General features: G+C 46.4%; 3 protein-coding genes and 1 non-coding gene across 5 annotated transcripts; 2 read left to right on the forward strand and 2 right to left on the reverse strand.

Annotated features, from left to right (window-relative positions):
- The first annotated feature begins 504 nt into the window (after positions 1 to 504).
- On the forward strand, positions 505 to 637 carry LOC136478833 (small nucleolar RNA Z247). The gene has a single exon (XR_010764507.1). It is a non-coding gene; the product is annotated as a small nucleolar RNA Z247 (small nucleolar RNA).
- A 4,023-nt stretch (positions 638 to 4,660) lies between these two features.
- Positions 4,661 to 8,971, forward strand: LOC136470101 (ubiquitin carboxyl-terminal hydrolase creB-like). Its single transcript, XM_066468060.1, has 3 exons — positions 4,661 to 4,882; positions 7,641 to 7,864; positions 8,224 to 8,971. Exons 1-3 carry the CDS (start codon positions 4,661 to 4,663, stop codon positions 8,969 to 8,971), a joined length of 1,194 nt encoding a protein of 397 aa, XP_066324157.1.
- A 2,332-nt stretch (positions 8,972 to 11,303) lies between these two features.
- Positions 11,304 to 11,978, reverse strand: LOC136470102 (uncharacterized). Its single transcript, XM_066468061.1, has one exon. The coding sequence runs from the start codon at positions 11,976 to 11,978 to the stop codon at positions 11,304 to 11,306; it is 675 nt and encodes a 224-aa protein (XP_066324158.1).
- A 2,573-nt stretch (positions 11,979 to 14,551) lies between these two features.
- Positions 14,552 to 17,257, reverse strand: LOC136473890 (two-component response regulator ORR2-like). 2 transcript variants are annotated; one of them, XM_066471528.1, is made up of 6 exons: positions 16,961 to 17,257; positions 16,496 to 16,584; positions 15,909 to 15,986; positions 15,739 to 15,809; positions 15,192 to 15,420; positions 14,552 to 15,067 (listed from the first exon to the last, which is right to left on the reverse strand). In XM_066471528.1, exons 1-6 carry the CDS (start codon positions 17,106 to 17,108, stop codon positions 14,966 to 14,968), a joined length of 717 nt encoding a protein of 238 aa, XP_066327625.1. In that variant the 5' UTR covers positions 17,109 to 17,257; the 3' UTR covers positions 14,552 to 14,965. The 2 variants fall into 2 exon arrangements, with proteins under 2 accessions (XP_066327625.1, XP_066327624.1); XM_066471527.1 differs by having other exon boundaries at positions 14,552 to 15,109.
- Between the last annotated feature and the right edge of the window lie 986 nt (positions 17,258 to 18,243).

Genomic DNA, 18,243 nt, shown 5'->3' on the forward strand with positions numbered 1-18,243 from the left:
ACGCGCAAGATCTGAGCCCTGTTTCGATCAGGGACCGACGCCGACGACCATGACCTCCTCAAGCACGACGCCATCGCCCTTCGGCAAAGTCTCCGAGAAGCTCAAGCGAGACAACTATCTCCTCTGGAGGGCGCAGTTCCTTCCGGCTGTTAGAGGAGCAGAGCTTATGGGGTTCCTAGATGGAACCACCCCAAAACCACCCAAGAATCTGGAAGCTGATCAAGACGATGGTAAGAAGGTGATGATCCATAATCCGGAGTATAGCTCCTGGATGAAGAACGATCAGCAGGTTCTGAGCTATCTGCTGAATTCTCGCCGGTGGCTTCAGCAACCACGGCGGCAGAAGCGTGGGGAGTTCTGGAGAAGATGTTTGCTGCACAATCAAAGGCACGGGTTGCAAATCTTCGTGTCCTCCTGTCTACTACAAAGAAGGGTAACATGTCATCTGCTGCTTATTTTACCAAGATGTGTTCATACAAAGATGAACTTGCCGCTATTGGGAAAGTCGTGGATGATGATGAGATGATTCACTTTGTCCTTAATGGACTTGATTTTGACTACAACCCTTTTGTCACTTCCATGCTTGGTCGTGACCTTTCCTTGAGTGAGTTATATTCGCAGCTACTCATCTTTGATCAGCGTATGGAGATGTTCCAAGAGAACGGGCAGTTCCAATCTTCGGCCAACATGGTAGGACGTGGTCGAGGTTCTAGAAGAAATTCTGGAGGACGCGGCCGTGACAACAACCGTGGTCGTGGGCGCTCAAATCCAGGCCGTGGAGGCGGTCGTGGTGCTCCAAATTCAGGAAGAGGCAATGCACCTAAACAAGGTCAAAGTAATGATGATCCAATCTGTCAGATATGCAAGAAAGGGGGTCACTTGGCTAACCGCTGCTGGTATCGATATGAAGAAGATAGCAACTATCAGAAGACAGTTGGTGCAGCAAATACTGCATACGGCTATGACACAAACTGGTATGTGGATAGTGGAGCCTCGGAACATGTTACCAGGGCGCTTGAAAAGATGACAATGCATGATCAGTATCAAGGCCAAGATAAGATCCACACCGCCAGCGGCGCAGGTATGAAAATTAGTAACATTGGCCATGCAATTTTACATACCCCTGATAAAGATCTCCACTTAAATAAAGTGCTTCATGTTCCTTCCATAAAGAAAGATCTCCTTTCTGTCCATAAGCTCACTCGAGATAATGATATCTTTGTTGAATTTCATCCTAACTTCTTTCTTATCAAGGATCGGGAAACAAAGAGAATCCTGCAGCAAGGTAGATCCTATGGCGGCCTTTATCCTATCTCGGTAGAAGCACCCATTAAGCAAGCTTTTGGAGTCAGTAGACCATCTACAAATAAATGGCATAATCGGCTTGGTCATCCGGCGTTTCCTATAGTTGAGAAGGTCATTAGTTCAAATAATCTCCCTTGTGTTAGTACTAAACATCTTGAGTCAGTGTGTAACTCGTGTCAGATGGCTAAAAGTCATCAATTACCCTACTCTGTATCTACTAGTGTTTCTACCCATCCTTTGGAGTTAATTGCATCAGATGTTTGGGGGCCTGCTCCTATATCCATGGGTCAATATACATATTATGTGAGCTTCATTGACGATTTTAGTAAATTTACATGGATCTACCTTATCAAGAAAAAATCTGATGTGTTGCAAGTTTTCCAAGAATTTCAACAAATGGTTGAGAGGAAATTTGAGAGGAAGACTAAAACCGTTCAATCAGATTGGGGAGGTGAATATGAGAAGCTTCATTCCTTTTTCCGCCGCATTGGCATTATTCACCATGTTTCTTGTCCTCATGCCCATCAACAGAATGGAATAGCAGAAAGAAAACACTGTCATATTGTGGAGGTCGGTCTAGCTCTTTTAGCCAATGCCGGCATGCCCCTAAAATATTGGGGTCATGCCTTCTTAACCGCAGCCCATCTTATTAATATGCTTCCAAGTAAAATTCTCAATTTTGATACACCACATGAGCGTCTACTGCATGAGAAACCAGATTATTCCTTCCTCCGTGTTTTTGGCTGCGCGTGTTGGCCTAACCTAAGACCATACAATGCTCATAAGTTAGCATTTCGTTCCATCCAGTGTGTTTTTCTTGGCTATAGCACACTGCACAAGGGTTACAAATGTTTGGATCTTGATTCAGGCCGTATCTATATCTCTCGTGATGTCATTTTTGACGAAGATGTTTTTCCCTTTTCCAAGCTTCACCCAAATGCTGGACCTCGTCTTCGTCAAGAAATAAATCTCCTGCCTAGTCACCTTTTAAATTCAGGGGGTGTAGATTGCATTGCTAATGATACTAATATATCTGTTGAAGACTCAGCTTGTGTGCAGGATCCAGGGATGGAAAATTATCCAGAAGACGTCGCCCCTGATGTTTTTCAAATGCAGCACACGGATCCGTTGGGTGCCCATGATCTGAGCTCCGATCCCAGAGCAGATTCTCCTGCCCTGCAGCCGGTTCCTGACCAGGTTTCTAGTGCGCCCATCGAGGCAGATTCGCCTGCGTCTGATGGCCCTTCGACGCATGGGGGGCTCCCCTCTGGGCCTGCACCGGCACCTGCGTCGCAAATCGCGACGGCGGCACCTGATAACGGCGGATTTTCGAACGCACAAGGATCTGGTGCATCTTCACAATCCTCTCCAGCGGTAACAACTGAAGCACCTCCTGCTCATCTTCATACACGCTCAACATCCGGCATTGTAAAACCTAAGATTTTCACGGATGGTACGGTTCGATGGCTGAACTATTGTGCAACGGGAGAACCTACTCGTTTTCATGAGGCTTTAAATGATCCCAAGTGGAAACAAGCCATGACCGAAGAATACTCAGCCTTGATAAAAAATAAGACATGGCATCTCGTTGAAGCAGAGAAGGGCAGTAATCTTATTGACTGCAAATGGGTTTATAAAATCAAAAGGAAAGCTGATGGTTCGATTGATAGATACAAAGCTCGTTTGGTGGCAAAAGGATTCAAACAACGATATGGAATTGATTATGAGGATACGTTTAGTCCTGTGGTCAAGATTGCTACAGTGCGGTTGGTTCTGTCAATTGCTGTATCCAGAAATTGGTGTTTAAAACAATTGGATGTACAGAACGCGTTTTTGCATGGTGTTCTGGAAGAGGAAGTATATATGCGACAACCGCCTGGTTTTGAACACCCAAGTAAACCTCAGCTGGTATGTCGACTTGACAAGGCAATATATGGCCTAAAACAAGCTCCAAGAGCATGGTATGCAAGACTTAGCTCCAAACTTGTGAAGCTTGGATTCAAGGCTTCCAAATCTGATACATCTCTATTTATATATAACAAATCTGGAATTACAATTTACATGCTTATTTATGTTGATGATATCATTGTGACAAGCTCATCAAGTGATGCTGTTAAGGCTCTGCTTAGTGATTTGAGAGAAGACTTTGCCTTGAAAGATCTTGGTGATTTGCACTATTTTCTGGGAATTGAAGTGGCTAGAGATAACCGTGGACTACAATTGTCACAGGAGAAGTATGCTAATGAGATCCTAACACGGGTAGGCATGAAGAAGTGTAAAGGCGTGCCTACTCCTCTTGCTGTGACTGAACGTTTATCAAGTCAGGATGGGACGCCCCTCAGTGCAGAAGACAGTACAAGATACAGGAGCATTGTTGGTGCGCTCCAATATCTTACTATTACTCGACCAGATTTGACTTTCTCAGTAAATAAGGTGTGCCAGTTTTTACATAGTCCAACAAGTACTCATTTTACAGCTGTTAAGCGAATACTTCGGTATGTTCAATACACCTCAGACACAAGCTTGTTTATTGCACGGTCAAGTTCTTTACGTTTGAGTGCTTTTTCCGATGCGGATTGGGCTGGTAGTGTTGATGATAGGAGGTCAACTGGAGGATTTGCTATATTCATAGGACCAAATCTTATATCTTGGAGTGCAAGGAAACAAGCTACTGTCTCAAGGTCCAGTACAGAGGCAGAGTATAAATCATTGGCTAATGCAACCGCCGAATTGATCTGGCTCGAGTCACTTTTGGGAGAACTTGGTGTCAAGTTATCTCAGGCGCCAATTCTATGGTGTGATAACTTAGGTGCAACATATTTATCTGCCAATCCGGTGTTCCATGCAAGGACAAAACATATTGAGATAGATTTTCATTTTGTCCGAGAAAGAGTGTTTAAGAAACAGCTACAGGTTCGGTTTATATCTACAAAAGATCAGTTAGCTGATGGCTTCACCAAGGCACTCTCTGTTGGCAAGTATGAGCTGTTTAAGAGCAATCTCAATCTTCGTCGCAAGAGAAGCTTGGATTGAGGGAGGATGTTAGAACTAGAGTTATATTCCATAGTGTCAAACGTGTTGTCCATGTATAATGTAAGCGTGGTGCACACGGTCTCGTTATCTATGATTGGAGATATTCTAGGACATGCGCTTCCATGTTTAGAGTTACCTTAATTATGTTGTACTCCGATTAGATCTCCAATCTTATAGCGCAAGGCAATCTCCTGCGCTCCTGTACTCTTATATATACATAACATGTAACCGTGGTGAGTCAAGATAGGCAGCCACGTTTCTTCCAACTTTACACAGGCGACCTCCGCACCAGCGCCTAACGCTTCTCTTGCGCTGGCGGCGCATGTCGGCGTCGTCGGGTCGGAGCAGGAGTAGCGAGACGGGCACGCAGAGCAGCGGCAAAACAGTGGGGCGGGTGCACGGAGCAGCGGGGCAGGCCGAGGAGGAGGAGCAGCAGCAGCGCAGGGCGAGCAGCAGAAGCAACGGAAGGGGGCGGGCGGCGGAGGAGATGCAGGAGCAGCGTGAGGCGAAAAAAGACTGGACGCAAGGTTTATTGAGCCAGTTGGTCCGCGGCCTAGGCGCGGGGCGTCCGGAGGGGACGGACGCCAGCGTCCAGTCATTTCCGTTGTTTCGGTGGCGTCCCGAACGCACGGCGACTTCCTTCTGCAGTCACCTCATCTACGCAGTTCACTAGGATCCGACGGTGAACCTCTCAAAACTCATCTAGCAGGCCTCATGTTTTTTTTTTCGGTTTGAGAAACAGCAGGCCTCATGGATGGGTCGCAACAGCCAGTCGAGCGGCCCATCTAAGTCCAGTCCTCAGCAAGTCGTTTCTTCCCTTCCGCCTTCGTCTTCGTCGCGTGGCCTCATGCATCGGCCTTCCTCTCCTCCTTGATGTCTTGGAGCCTTGTGCGTTGTCGCCCCGGATGCCTACAGGTGCCTTGGGGTAATGGGGCGTTCCCTTCCTTGCCCGCCGCATGGTGTCTTCCTCGACAGGAAGCATGGAGGATCAGAGGATGTCGTGCTTGGACCGGGAGCATCTGAACTGTGCTAGCAATTATGCAGTAAATTGGAATACAAAGAATACATAGCATTGTGTGTTATAAATTGTGCTCTATTGTTATGGTATGGAATACAGAGAGTGCAAGTAGATGGTGCCTATGTCTATCATTCTAGTAGTATGGTTATCTGGTGCAACCTGAATGTATTTTGCAAGCGTGTATGAATGCCTTTTGCCACTTGAAAAACAGTTATGATAATTCATAAAAGCATTGTCTTATATAGCTGAACAACTTGAAAAATAGTTATGATAATTCATAAAAGCATTGCCTTATATAGCTGTTCAGTGACCACATTCAGTTATTCATTTCAATAATTTAGTGACCACATTCAGTTATTCATTATGCCACATTCAGTTATTTACTCATAACCACATTCAGTTATTTACTCATAATAACCACATTCAGTAATTTTGCCATTTTCAGTTATTCATTTCGATAATTCAGTGACCATTCTCAAATATTTAGTCACAATATCACTTTACAATTTCATATATATTTACTCATAACCTCACTTCACAATCTCATCTTATCTCCATCTCTGAACCTAAACAAGCACACATTGCCTTCTCTCTGAACCTGAAGAAGCACCAAAGGGGTAAAAACTGCAGACTGTAGAACTGTCCTACTTCAATCCTTTCGTGTTCTCGAGATTAATCTATAAGCACCAGATGCACAAGAGCGTGAATCCCTTGATGAACCTGCGGAGCAGTGAGCCTCTGCCATCGTGATTTTAAGTTTAATTAATTTTAATATTATTAACGATATATAAATCTTAAGTTTAATTAATTTTAATATGGCTAATCATATTAATTAGTATTTTATTTTATTTATATACTTGAAGAATATATTTTTATTTATTTGAATTCAGTAATTGATATGTACTATGTACAATTTCCTTATAATTTATTATATATTTAATTATTGAAATATTGATTAAAACATTTTATTTTTGGTAGTTTTCTTTTATCTACGGTGTTGTTATTATGTAGCTATATTTCGAATCCCTTTGTTCCATAATAATTTTATTATACTATAAAACTATTGATCTCTACAACTAAAACATTCATAACTATTCCGTCCACACTACACCAAAGCCGCTCCATACGATCAGATCAAGAAGGCAACGTGCACTCTCCATGCGATCATCTCAATCCCCATAACAGCCGCAGCAAATCAGGAAGGCAAAAATCAATTCCCTCCATGCGATCAGATCAGGAAGGCAACGTGCACTCGCTCCATACAATCAGTTCAATCCCCATAACAACCGCAGCAAATCAGGAAGGCAAAAATCAATTCACATAACCATCATAATCAATTACGCGATCACCCCACACCGCCAATTAGTACCACCTAAAAAACCTCAGAGTGTACACGCTTGCCCCCCGAGAATACGTTGATTGGTCTTGCCAAAAAGAAAATTTCGGACACTTGCCCCCAGGATATACGGTGCACGTGCATGCCCACATGCAAAATTCGGATTGGTCTTGACCAAAAGAAAATTTTCGGATCAGTCTTAGCCTGTCCACATGCAATCCAGACCAGACCACCTAAAAAGGAAGACGATCATTGTGTACGCGATCGCCATGTCCACGTAGGTAGCTATCTTCTATCTATCTATCTGCACCTAAAAAATCCCTACAGCTATCGTCTGCACGCCTCGCCCACGGCAAAAAAAACACAGTAAAAAAAACCAACCACCTCGTTTTCAAACCGAAAAAATCAAATACGACAAAAAAAACGTTTTCAAAAAAACATATACAGGGTAAAAAAATCAAACTCTTCCACGTCCCCGTTTCCAAAACAATACGACAAAAAAGGGTTTGCGAAAAAAAAGATACAGCACAAAAAAACCGTTTCAGAAACAAACTCTTCCACGTCGAAAATCATATCTCTACAACGCATAGGTTTCCTTACGGAGACTGTTGAAGAAAAACTAAGAAATCTGGTAAAATACTGCAATCACATAAAGAAATAACACTCACATGCTAATATGCATAATTAAACTTAAAATTATTGTAATATTATTTTATTCCTATTGCAACGCACGGGCATGATCTAGTAAACAAATAGATATATGTTATATCAAAATCAAGTAGGTATGGATTCGAATCTGAATTCGAGATATCCGTTTTGCATTATTATCCCACATTATCCGCATTCACATTGAAATTCGAATTAAAATATAGTAAATAGAATCCGTATGGTGCGAATCCCATTCGAATCCATCCCTCGTCGAGAGCGCATTGGATTGGCGCTTGGCAGATCCGCGTGTCGGCGGCAAGCAGCGAAGGCCCATCATTAGATCGCCCCCGCTGCGCTGCCGCTGCGAAGACTGCGCTTACGAAGACTGAGCACATCCGGAGCGCGCAGCACCACGCAGTGTACGCTGCCCTGCTCCTCCTGAGCGCGATCCGCCGCGAGTTTATTGCCGGCCCGCCACCGCCATTGCTGCGCTCCTGCTCTGCTGCTCTGGCACATCGTCACAGGTACCTGCGCTGCGCTAACAGGGATTCTGGATTTGCAAATAACCCGCCTTGGCGCCTTGCATCTCGCATGCAGACGGGCGATGGCGTCCGGGTTTCTTCTTGGACTGGAGTCTGGACTGCGCCGCGCGCCCCATTCAATGGCTTGGCAGCCGGCAGCCCGGTCCGGCCGACCGGCAGTCATGAGGGGGAGGACTCGTGTACGCGCCGGCGTGCATGCATGGGCAGGGCAGTGGACCTGCGCCTGCGCTGCATGATTCTCCGGCAGGACGCCCGGCCGGCTTCTGTTCATAAAACTCATTCTATGCATGAGTCCGGTACAGTAAAAAGGTCACCCACCCAAATTTTTCTTTCTCCAACAGACAACCCAAAGGGTCCCTGCATGCGCCGCCGCCGCCGCCCTGCTCGGTAGCTCCGCCCATATTTGCTCCACCTCCATTCTCCTCTCTCTCCCCATCTCTGCTCTGCTCCACACCGCCGTCGCCGCCCTGCTCTGCAGCTCCGCCCGAGGCCGAGCACCGCACTCGCCTCTGCCTGATGGAGCAGCGAGCAAGAGAGAGAAAAAAGGGAAAGGCGAGCAAGAAAGAGAAGGCAGGCGAACCAAACCCCAAGGAGGCCAAAACGCGGACGGCGGCAGGCTCAAGCTCCGACTCGCCGTCGTCCTCGCCCTCCCGCCCCCGCCAGCGGGGGTCGTCGCTGGAGCCGTCCAGCTCCGACTCCACCGCCGACGGTGGCGCCGCCGGCTCCTCGGCCTCCGACCGGCATCAGCGCAAGCTCAAGCTCGTAGTCAAGCTCTCCCAGCTGCCCCCGGACCAGCACCACCGCCGGGCCCCACCTCCCCCGCCATACTCTGACGGCTCCGACAGGGTGGAGGACCTGGCCGGGGACGGAAGCGGCGACGAGGAGCAGGTCAAGCCGCCCAAGAAGCGCCGGATCGAGCCGCGCACCGACAGATCTCGCCATCGTGAGGTGGTTCGCGCGTGCTTCTTGCCGGTGATCCTCCTCGGAGCAAGAGCCGCGTCCGACGAGCTTCTCCTCCTGTCGTCGATTTGGGTCGAGGAAAGAGACCTACGCATTTTTGAGTTCCCTCTCATCTCCGACGCAAACTAGGTCTTCCCTTTACCTACTCTGTTGGAGGCCGTTTCTTTCATGTGAACTAGGCATTTTAGGTATAGGTCGCGTGATCGTTGTCTGCTGGAGACAGTCTAACAGGGATTCTGGATTTGCAAATAACCCGCCTTGGCGCCTTGCATCTCGCATGCAGACGAGAAAATTGAATATTTGACACCTAATCTGGGCGCCTGTGAACATTTGACATCCAATTCGCGCGTCGTTGAAAATTTAACACTCTAGCTGTGAATTCGTTGAAAACAGGTGTTTTCTCCTCCTTTTCTCCATTTAACATTTTTTTCTTTTTTTCTTTTGCTTTCCAAAGCAACGCTGAATGACCAAAGTACCTTGGCCTGCTGTTGCTCGACCATTGCGGCGCCTCTGGCCTACGCCGACGGCCTCCATTAGCGGCGGAGCCGAAGACGGCGGGCTTTGGCTAGCGCCGGCGCCCAGCACCGGCGACCGTCCGCGCGCACGCATGGCCGGCACGTCCAGCACCGGCGACCGGCCCCGCGCCCAGCCTGGCCCCACGCGCGCCCAGCCAGCGGCAGTGCCTCTTCCGGCACCCAGCGGCGGCGGCGTGAAGAACAAAGAAGAGCGGCGGCGGCGTGACGAACAGAGCCGAAGAAAAATGAGTACGGGAGAGAGAGATGCGTTCGTTTCTTAGAAGGAATGGATGGATAAGGCCAGGGTACTTCAGCGTTGCCTTGGAAAGCAAAAGAAAAAAGAAAAAAAATGTTAAATGGAGAAAAGGAGGAGAAAACACCTGTTTTCAACGAATTCGTAGCCAGAGTGTTAAATTTTCAACGATACGCGAATTAGATATCAAATGTTCACATGCGCTCAGATTGAGTGTCAAATATTCAATTTTCTCCATGCAGACGGGCGATGGCGTCCGGGTTTCTTCTTGGACTGGAGTCTGGACTGCGCCGCGCGCCCCATTCAATGGCTTGGCAGCCGGCAGCGGCCGACCGGCAGTCACGAGGGGGAGGACTCGTGTACGCGCCGGCGTGCATGCATGCGCAGGGCGGTGGACCTGCGCCTGCGCTGCATGATTCTCCGGCAGGACGCCCGGCCGGCTTCTGTTCTCCTTCAGGACTCCTGCTATGTCCTATCATTACAATCCTTCGCAGTGTACGCGCCTGGAATCTTTCAGTGGTAACATTAAGGCCTCGTTTAGATTGCGAAAAAATTTCAACCCGATGAATAGTACCACTTTCGTCTTATTTGATAAATATTGTCTAATCGTGGACCAACTAGGCTCAAAAGATTCATCTCGTGATTTCCAACTAAACTGTGTAATTAGTTATTTTTTTTACCTACATTTAATACTCCATGCAAGCGGCTAAAAATTAATGTGATGGAGAGAGAGTGAAAAAACTTGGAATTTGGGTGGCATCTAAACAAGGCCTTAGCCAATTCCTTAGGCCTTGTTTAGACTGCAAGTTTTTTCATTCTCTTCATCACATCAAATCTTTGGACATATGTATGGAGTATTAAATGTAGATAAAAAAAATAACTAATTATACAGTTTGATTGTAAATTACGAGACAAATCTTTTGAGTCTAGTTAGATCATGATTGGACAATAATTATCAAACACAAACAAAAATACTACAATATCAAATACTAATTCCTAACCTGAATCTAAAAGGCCATTATAAAAAGGTCCGAGTTCCTTGATCGCCACTGAAAAACTTCACGTGTCGTCTGTACCATCAGTTTATTTTTTTTAACCCGCACGGACCACTGCCGTCACATTCGTCTATAACGGCTCCTAACGGAGGACGAAATGTTTGTTTTGCCCTCGAATGAACCTGGAGTAGAAATTTTCGGTGTTTCCTTGTGTGCCACGACCGACGGTCCGACTATGCTGTTTTTTGGAGCCAAATAACAGAGAGCAATTAGGAGGAAATATCATAGAACATTAGGAATATTGCTAACCTACGGTAAACTAGAACTGTAGTAATAAACTACAGTGCAGGAAGGAAAATACAATATCGCATGAAGTGTTACAAGAAACAACACCCTGCTAACAGGGTGGAAACCGAGCCAAACCCACTTGAACATTTTGACTGTTATCTAATGTTGCTGCTTAAACATTGAACTTTGTAGTTATCACTAAAAAAGCATCATAGTCTGTAACTTCTAATTAAGTCTTTAGATTAGAACAACGATATTGACATGAACTTAGTTACATACTGCCGAAACTAGCAAAGTAATAGATGGGCTTCAGTATCAATTTAGAAAATTTCAGTTGCACTTTACAGCAAACAAATAAGTGGAACACGGTTTACTGGATTTGTTACAGATAGGAGCAGCCGCCCATCGCCCTATCCTGCTCGAGGCGTCCCGGGGGAGACCAGCTGCAGGAGCAGCGGTAGCGCGCCCCCGTCGTGGAACGCCGGGAGGAGATCCAGAAACGCGGCGAGGTTCCGGAGCATCCGAGCTGCCGCGGCCTGGGTTGCCGGGGTGTCACCGGCGCAGGCTGCCAGGAGCGCTGCCACCCCGCCGCTCACGGCCACGGTTGCGGACGCGTCCCGAGACGTCACCCTCAGTGGGAGCAGCGCCACGCACGCGTGCTCTGCGGCCGTGCCGCCGGATTCGAGTGTGCGGCACAGGTGGGGCACCATGGCGCTAACCTCCTGCGTCAAGGATGGGCGCGCGGCGTCCGAGGATGCGAAGGCGGCCAGCGCGGCCACGGCCGGGAGGAGGTCCTCGCCGCCGCCGGTGGATTCGAGCAGCATAGCCACTGCAGAGACGGCCGCGGCCGTGGAGGACGCCGGCAGCGCTGCCACCGAGCATGCCAGCTCCTCCAGCGCGGTGGCGCGGGAGTCCGCGGACCCCAGGCGAGGCCGGGAGACGAGCGCGTCCGCGGTGGAACTGCAATCGGAGACGGGGGAGGGGGCCGGGCTCGGCGAGGAGGCACGCGGCGGTGGCGAGGTGGGGGAGCGAGGCGACGGTGGAGGACAACAGCGAGACGGTGTGCATAAGGGTACAATGGTCATTATCGCAAAAACCTGACATCAACGTGCACAGTAACGGTATTTCTCACTAAGGTCCCGTTGGTTTGGTAGGGAATGAGTCCCTGGAAAAAATCCAGCCAGAACAGTATGCTTAATTTGTATAAGAAAGCAAATCTGGAATGAATCCTGGGCCTGGAAGGAGCTAACCGAACGAGCCCTAACGGAAATGACGGCAGTGGTGTACACGGGTGTAAAAAATGAACTGATGGTCTAGACGACACATGAAGTTTTTCGGCGGTAATCAGAAATCGGATCTTTTATAATGGTCCACGAGGAATTCTCTCTAACATTAACTGGCGTAGGCTGCACCGGCGCCAGGCTGTTGGCTTTCTGCTTGGATGGATTTTATTTTTCTTTTTTTTCACCATCTTATATCTACCGTTTTTTTTCCTTTTTCAGTTTGAGAGTTTCTGTCCAAATTTCTTGTACACCACTCCCTCCTTCTATGCAAGAAGTTATATATCGTGTGGTAGGGGAAAATCTTCCAAAGTAAACTTTGGTCCATAACTTCTCTTAAAATTATATAAAAAAAATTATTCTAGGATTACTTTGGAAGACAATTTGGACGTAGATTTTTTCTAGGAAAGTCTTCCAAAGTAAACTTTGGTCCAAATTGTCTTAAAAGCCACTTCGAATTAAAACTATTGATGCAATTTCTATACACTAAACACGCATATAATTTTACAAATTGTTTATAGTAACTTTTCAATAGTCTGAGTATGCCTTACATTGATAGACTGAGAGAACCCTAAAAGTTCGAGGGACAACCCCTGCTATTTTGCTTAAGGAACAAGAGTTTTCATCCAAATAGAGGCTACTTTGCCCACTTCGTTTCAAAGCCAACTAATCATATAGTTCAAGCTCGAATTGGGTAGAATATATAGTCTTGAATATCTAATTTGTTAAAGTATATAGCAAGAACTCAAAAGAATCTGGATAAATATTCATTTTCCTTGAATACGTAAAAGGCTCGTGTATCGTTGTATTTCAAGTAGAATAGTTTGACCTTACAAACGATATGCTTCTGATCGAGCATGGGGGGGGGGGGGGAGGGGGGTTCTAAGGGTCTGTTTGGCTCTTAGCCACAAATTGCCACAACTAGTAATGTTAGATAAGTGTGGCAAACCAAAAAAGTGTGGCTAGAAAATTGGAAGCATTTTTTTTGCGATGCCTAAAAGAATATTGTCACACTTTTTTAATTTATATGATATGATGTGGAGCCAAAAAATTCTTGCTTAAGTTCAATTTTCAACCAAACACTTATTAACTTGGTCAAACTTCCTTAAGATGAAGTGTGTCAAAGTGAGGCTAACAACCAAACACCCTCCGAGAGTTTACGAGCGATTCCTAGTGTACATATACGAGCTAAGCTAGCTCATGGATCAAACAAAAGCTTCTATCCATTGATCTACTTCATGCCATGCGCATTATTGAAGAATGTTAGATCCAATCCACTACGTACTATACAACATACGAGGCTTAGAATCGGTACTTTATCCCTAAATCCTAATCCCACACCCCTTCCTAGAATCGGTACTGTTTCTAGCTTGGTATTAGCTTTACAAGCCGTTTTCGTGTATACACGTTTAGCAGAGCTTTTGATTAAACCGATTGAGAAGTCCCAACAAAAATCCTGCCAAAGATAACCTTAACCTCTGTTCCATATAATATTCATTATCTACTTCATGCCCATCGTTTTCCGCCGTAGCTTATTTTTATATTTTATAATATAATATTTGGTGTCATAGAAGGATGTTTCTTTTTCCTATAAGTTTTGTAAAACTTAAGATACTTTGACTTTAGATAATTCTAGGGATCGATTTATTTTTGGAATGGAGGTAATATTATTTGTTAGGATTTGCGAAGTCCAGTCTCAACGGTGCTGTTGAGGGGGAAAGGTATGAAAAGAATGATTTTCACCTGGTACTAGGAACCTCATGCATGTAGTCATTCATTTGCCCGTTGCTATCACAAGGATTTCCTTACTGTTCAGTACTTTCTTTATCTTAAATTATAAGTCATTCCAACTTTCTTAGAAGTTAAAAGCATCTCAAATTTGACCAAATTTATATAATAAAATAATAACATTTATGATACTAAATAAATGTCATAATTTTTAGAGTTTACCTATTTAATGTCATAATTTTTTGGTAATTTTCTCTATGATTTTGGTCAAACTTGAGATGCTTTTAACTCCCCAAGAAAATTAGAACGACCAAGTAGAATATTACAGTGATATATAATTATATATACTGCTGAAGTCTGAACTATGTTCAATCAATCACACGTCCAACATGTGTAGGAGTATACTTGCTTTGACAAAGTTTGTAGTGTTGACGTGACTAGAATGGTGTAATCGTGGAATTAGCATAATTTTTTCCTTTCCGTGTAAGATTATTCTGGCGTCATATATATCCTAGTCAACTGACGCAGCGTGACTGTGTGAGGCTAAGAGCAGAGGCAGAGCAGGTGAACGTCTGCGTCCACCCAGCATAAGAAATGGCAGAGAAGCTGTCTGTCTCTGGACAATTGCATCAGCAGATCAAGTCGATATCTTGATTAACAGGGACATTAGATACCCTCTCTTATCATGCATTTATATAATAATAACGGGCAAAGGGATACCATATCATATCACCATCAGCCATCACCTTATCGCGCTTGGTTCTTCTCCCATCCATCTAAGCAAACGAAATTACGGCCCCAATGCAAGAACCGGATCCGCGCTAGCTGTTACTGTTAAATTAGGACGCCAAACAAACAATAACAATCTATAGCTAAAATAAAGCCAAAAAAAAGGAGAAAGAAACAGCTGGTGAAATTGAAATGAAATATAGGGATCGATCGGAGCGAGAAAGAACTGATCGATGGCTCCTCATGCCTGGATTACAGGGGAAATTCAACTGAAAGCCTGCAGCAGCCTTAGTAGTTACACTAATAATACTGCATCGATCGGTTTTCAGTCCTCATCATGCAGACCACAGGGAGAGGACGGAGCCGTTGGACCATCTGTGGAGGAGCTCGCTCAGGCACAGCACCGCGTACACGAGCAGCACGAACTTGAAGAGGAACTGCAAGTAGTGCGAGACTTCAATGCTGGAGGCATGCAGCACCTGGGTTTTATAAGCTGTAAGCTGGCTGCTCTTGTGAAGGAGCAGAAAGAAATGACGAAGAAGCTAAGGTAGCCATATATACCATGGTTAATCCTGTCAGTTGTGATCTGTTCCCAGGCTTGGCCATCTGATTCTGATTGGATCGCAGCTTTCTGCTGTTGCTGCTGCTGCTGAACCTCTCGCACTGATGGGCGAACGCGCCGGCATCGTCCTTGGGTGGTCTAGCAGCGCTGGAGCAGTTGCGCAGGCGCTGCACGTCCTTGGTCTTGAGGGGCTTGAGGATGAAATCCTCGGCACCAGCTGTTAAGCATCTGCTTTATCCATCCATCCATCCATCAAGTAAAAGTTGAAAGAGGTCAGAGGTGGTGGGCCTGTTAGTGCTGATGATGTGCAATGCAAATCTACTCCTTAAAGCCTTTCGTTTTTGAAAAGGCGCGCAAATCTAAATCCTGCCGGCTTTCAGAAAGGGCCTCAACTGATTAAACCATGCACAGAACATAGCCAGAGCAAAAGCGGCTTTCGCTCGCGTATGTATATGTAACGAACGGCATCTGCTTTGCCTTTGCGCAGTGATATGATGAGGCCGGGGAAAGGGGAAGAAGGGGATTTGGGTTTCGTTCGTTCTTCACCTGCTGATCCGCTGGGGCTCGTTCTCCGACGACATCACCACCACCGGGATCGGATTAGGGGAGCTCAACGCCTGGCAGTTAATTGCTCCAACAATTCTTTCAGTTTCATTTCATTTCAGCTAAAAAGATGTCAGGATTAATTTGAAGTCTGCAAGAAGAAGATTAACTACCTTGATGGCCTTGAGGAGGTCGTAGCCAGTCATCTCCGGCATGCAGTAGTCAGTGAGCACGATGTCAACGGTTAGCTCCTGCAAAACGATTCCTATATCAGACAAAGCGCCTTCATCATATAGAATAGGAGTAAGAGTATGTATGTTTCTGCTTGCACTTGCAGTCAAAGATTTCATCACGTCATACTACACTGCTCAACTTATCAGCACGGTCATTTTTCAGTAATAACACACTTGTCTAAATCAGTACACGAGTAGGAGTAATGAAGACTGAAGAGACCTTTCTTCAACGCTTTTTGGACAGAGGAGGGACCGGATCGCGCGCTGCTGTATCCATCCCATCCGCATCCCCATGGAAAATCTTGCCGATCAGGTAAAAATCTGTAGTACTCCGTATGATTTACTAGTCCTAGCGTTCATTAATTCGATCAAAGTCCCCAAGCGGAAAACAGAGAACTACTCCACGTAGCTTCATCTAGAGAGGAGAGACAGCTTGGCATCTGCAGATATGTACGGAGGTCTACGATTGGGCCGGCGAGTACATGAGACTGGTCGTTCGTTTGGGTGGTGACTGGTGTAGTACTCACATTAGCATGAGCGGCAGATGAATCCAGGCTCTCTTGTCCCATCAGCCGGAGATGCTCCATTGCCTTCTTGCCGCTGTCGACGGCGGTAACTGAATCAACAAGGAACGGAACGAAATCCATGTCTTAGTTCAGACTGCAATTCAATCTTGTTTTCTTCTTGATTCTATACAGTAATGAGCAACTGACAGACGAATGGATGGATGAAGCTTGATCATACCATACCATGCAGTGTTAAAGCAATGTCAAAATAGTAGGACAATAGGGTTGCAGTGCAGTTCATATCATAATACATATATATTCCCGGATCAGAGTAATCGTGAAGCAACCATGTGCCATGTGCCATGTGCCATGCACGAAGATGATCACGGCCGCCGTCCGCCGAGACGGGTCATCATGAGCAGCAGGGAGGAATGGAATGGGCGGACGGAAACAAGGGAGCCGAGCAAGCGAAAGTAAGGAGCTGACCGTGGAATGGCGCAGCGCCGCCCTTGTGGTTCCGGAGCAGCAGCTCCACGACCTTGCGGTCGACGGGGGAGTCGTCCACCACCAGCACCCTCACCGCCGGCGCCGGCGCGGCCTTCCCTTCTCCTTCTCCTCCTGCTCCTGCTCCCATCCTCTTCCCTCCAGGCCCAGGCGCGCGCCTCGCCTCACCTCGTCTATCTTCGGCCCTCGCGGTGGTGCTTGCGGACGGTGTGATGGTGAGAAGCAGCGAGCCAAGGCGAGACGACGGGACGACGGTCCAGCCCAGGAACAACCGCGGGGGGGCTTCGACCTGTAAATAAGGGGGTGGTGGAGCGATGAGAGAGAAGGAAGGAGGAGCTCTCCGTCCCCGGGTCACAGTCTCCTCACAGTGCAGGCCTGCTGCAGAGGGAGAGAGAAGAATGGAGGGAGGGAGGGAGACAGGGCGCTGCGCTCTCCTCTGAACTCGCGGATGCGGAGCAGAGCAGCCAGAGAGAGAAGAGAGACGCAAGGCAACGCAGCAGAACAGAGGAAGAGGAGGAGGAGGAGGAGACGAAGGGTGGTGGGTCCCGCGTGGGGGTGGGAGGGTGGTGGGCCCGCGGGAATGCTTTCCTCCGGATTTGCTTGTCGGGGGGAATCTCTCTCCACACTTTCTCTCTCTCTACTCCCTTCTTCCCCTTTTCTTTCCTTTTCTTTTTGCCGAGCCGAAACCAAAACCAAATCAAGGCCTTGTTTAGTTCCTTTCAAAATTCCAAGTTTTTTCACTCTCTCCATCACATCAATTTTTAGCCGCTTGCATGGAGTATTAAATGTAGGTAAAAAAAATAACTAATTACACAGTTTAGTTGAAAATCACGAGATGAATCTTTTGAGCCTAGTTGGTCCACGATTGGACAATATTTGTCAAATAAGACGAAAGTGGTACTATTTATCAGGTTGAAAAAACTTTCAATCTAAACGTGGCCCAAAAGGCAGTATAGTATGATTAATAATGGTAAATGATAATAATGCAGTTGAGTTTCGTGAGATGGTATGACTTCGACAGTGATTTGGTTTTAATTGCAGATACGCTACCAGATCACGAGTCCAAAGCTGGTGGGCCACACCCACACGGATTTTTACTCATTAATGTGCCTCCAGCAGCCTCCACATGTACGTACGAGTATTTCAGTATAATTACTAGTATTGCACTAATGTAATTTGATGTCGTGCGGACTGTTTTTTCGAGTTTAAAAAAAAAGTGATGTAATCGAAATCTCGTATCGTGATATGGAAGATTTTATTTTGCT

The sequence above is a fragment of the Miscanthus floridulus genome, chromosome 8, assembly GCF_019320115.1.
Source record: "Miscanthus floridulus cultivar M001 chromosome 8, ASM1932011v1, whole genome shotgun sequence".
Lineage (NCBI taxonomy): Eukaryota > Viridiplantae > Streptophyta > Magnoliopsida > Poales > Poaceae > Miscanthus > Miscanthus floridulus.

What these genes read in the sequence shown, in the direction of transcription:
- LOC136470101 (XM_066468060.1), top strand. Translation starts at nt 4,661, where the DNA reads ATGTCGGCGTCGTCGGGTCGGAGCAGGAGTAGCGAGACGGGCACGCAG. An exon ending in AAGGTTTATTGAGCCAGTTG is followed by an intron (nt 4,883 to 7,640) that starts GTCCGCGGCCTA and finishes GGCGCTTGGCAG; the next exon opens with ATCCGCGTGTCGGCGGCAAG. An exon ending in GCTCTGGCACATCGTCACAG is followed by an intron (nt 7,865 to 8,223) that starts GTACCTGCGCTG and finishes TTTCTCCAACAG; the next exon opens with ACAACCCAAAGGGTCCCTGC.
- LOC136470102 (XM_066468061.1), bottom strand. Translation starts at nt 11,978, where the DNA reads ATGACCATTGTACCCTTATGCACACCGTCTCGCTGTTGTCCTCCACCG.
- LOC136473890 (XM_066471527.1), bottom strand. Translation starts at nt 17,108, where the DNA reads ATGGGAGCAGGAGCAGGAGGAGAAGGAGAAGGGAAGGCCGCGCCGGCG. An exon ending in CATCTGCCGCTCATGCTAAT is followed by an intron (nt 15,987 to 16,495) that starts GTGAGTACTACA and finishes ATCGTTTTGCAG; the next exon opens with GAGCTAACCGTTGACATCGT. An exon ending in GAGCCCCAGCGGATCAGCAG is followed by an intron (nt 15,421 to 15,738) that starts GTGAAGAACGAA and finishes TGGATAAAGCAG; the next exon opens with ATGCTTAACAGCTGGTGCCG.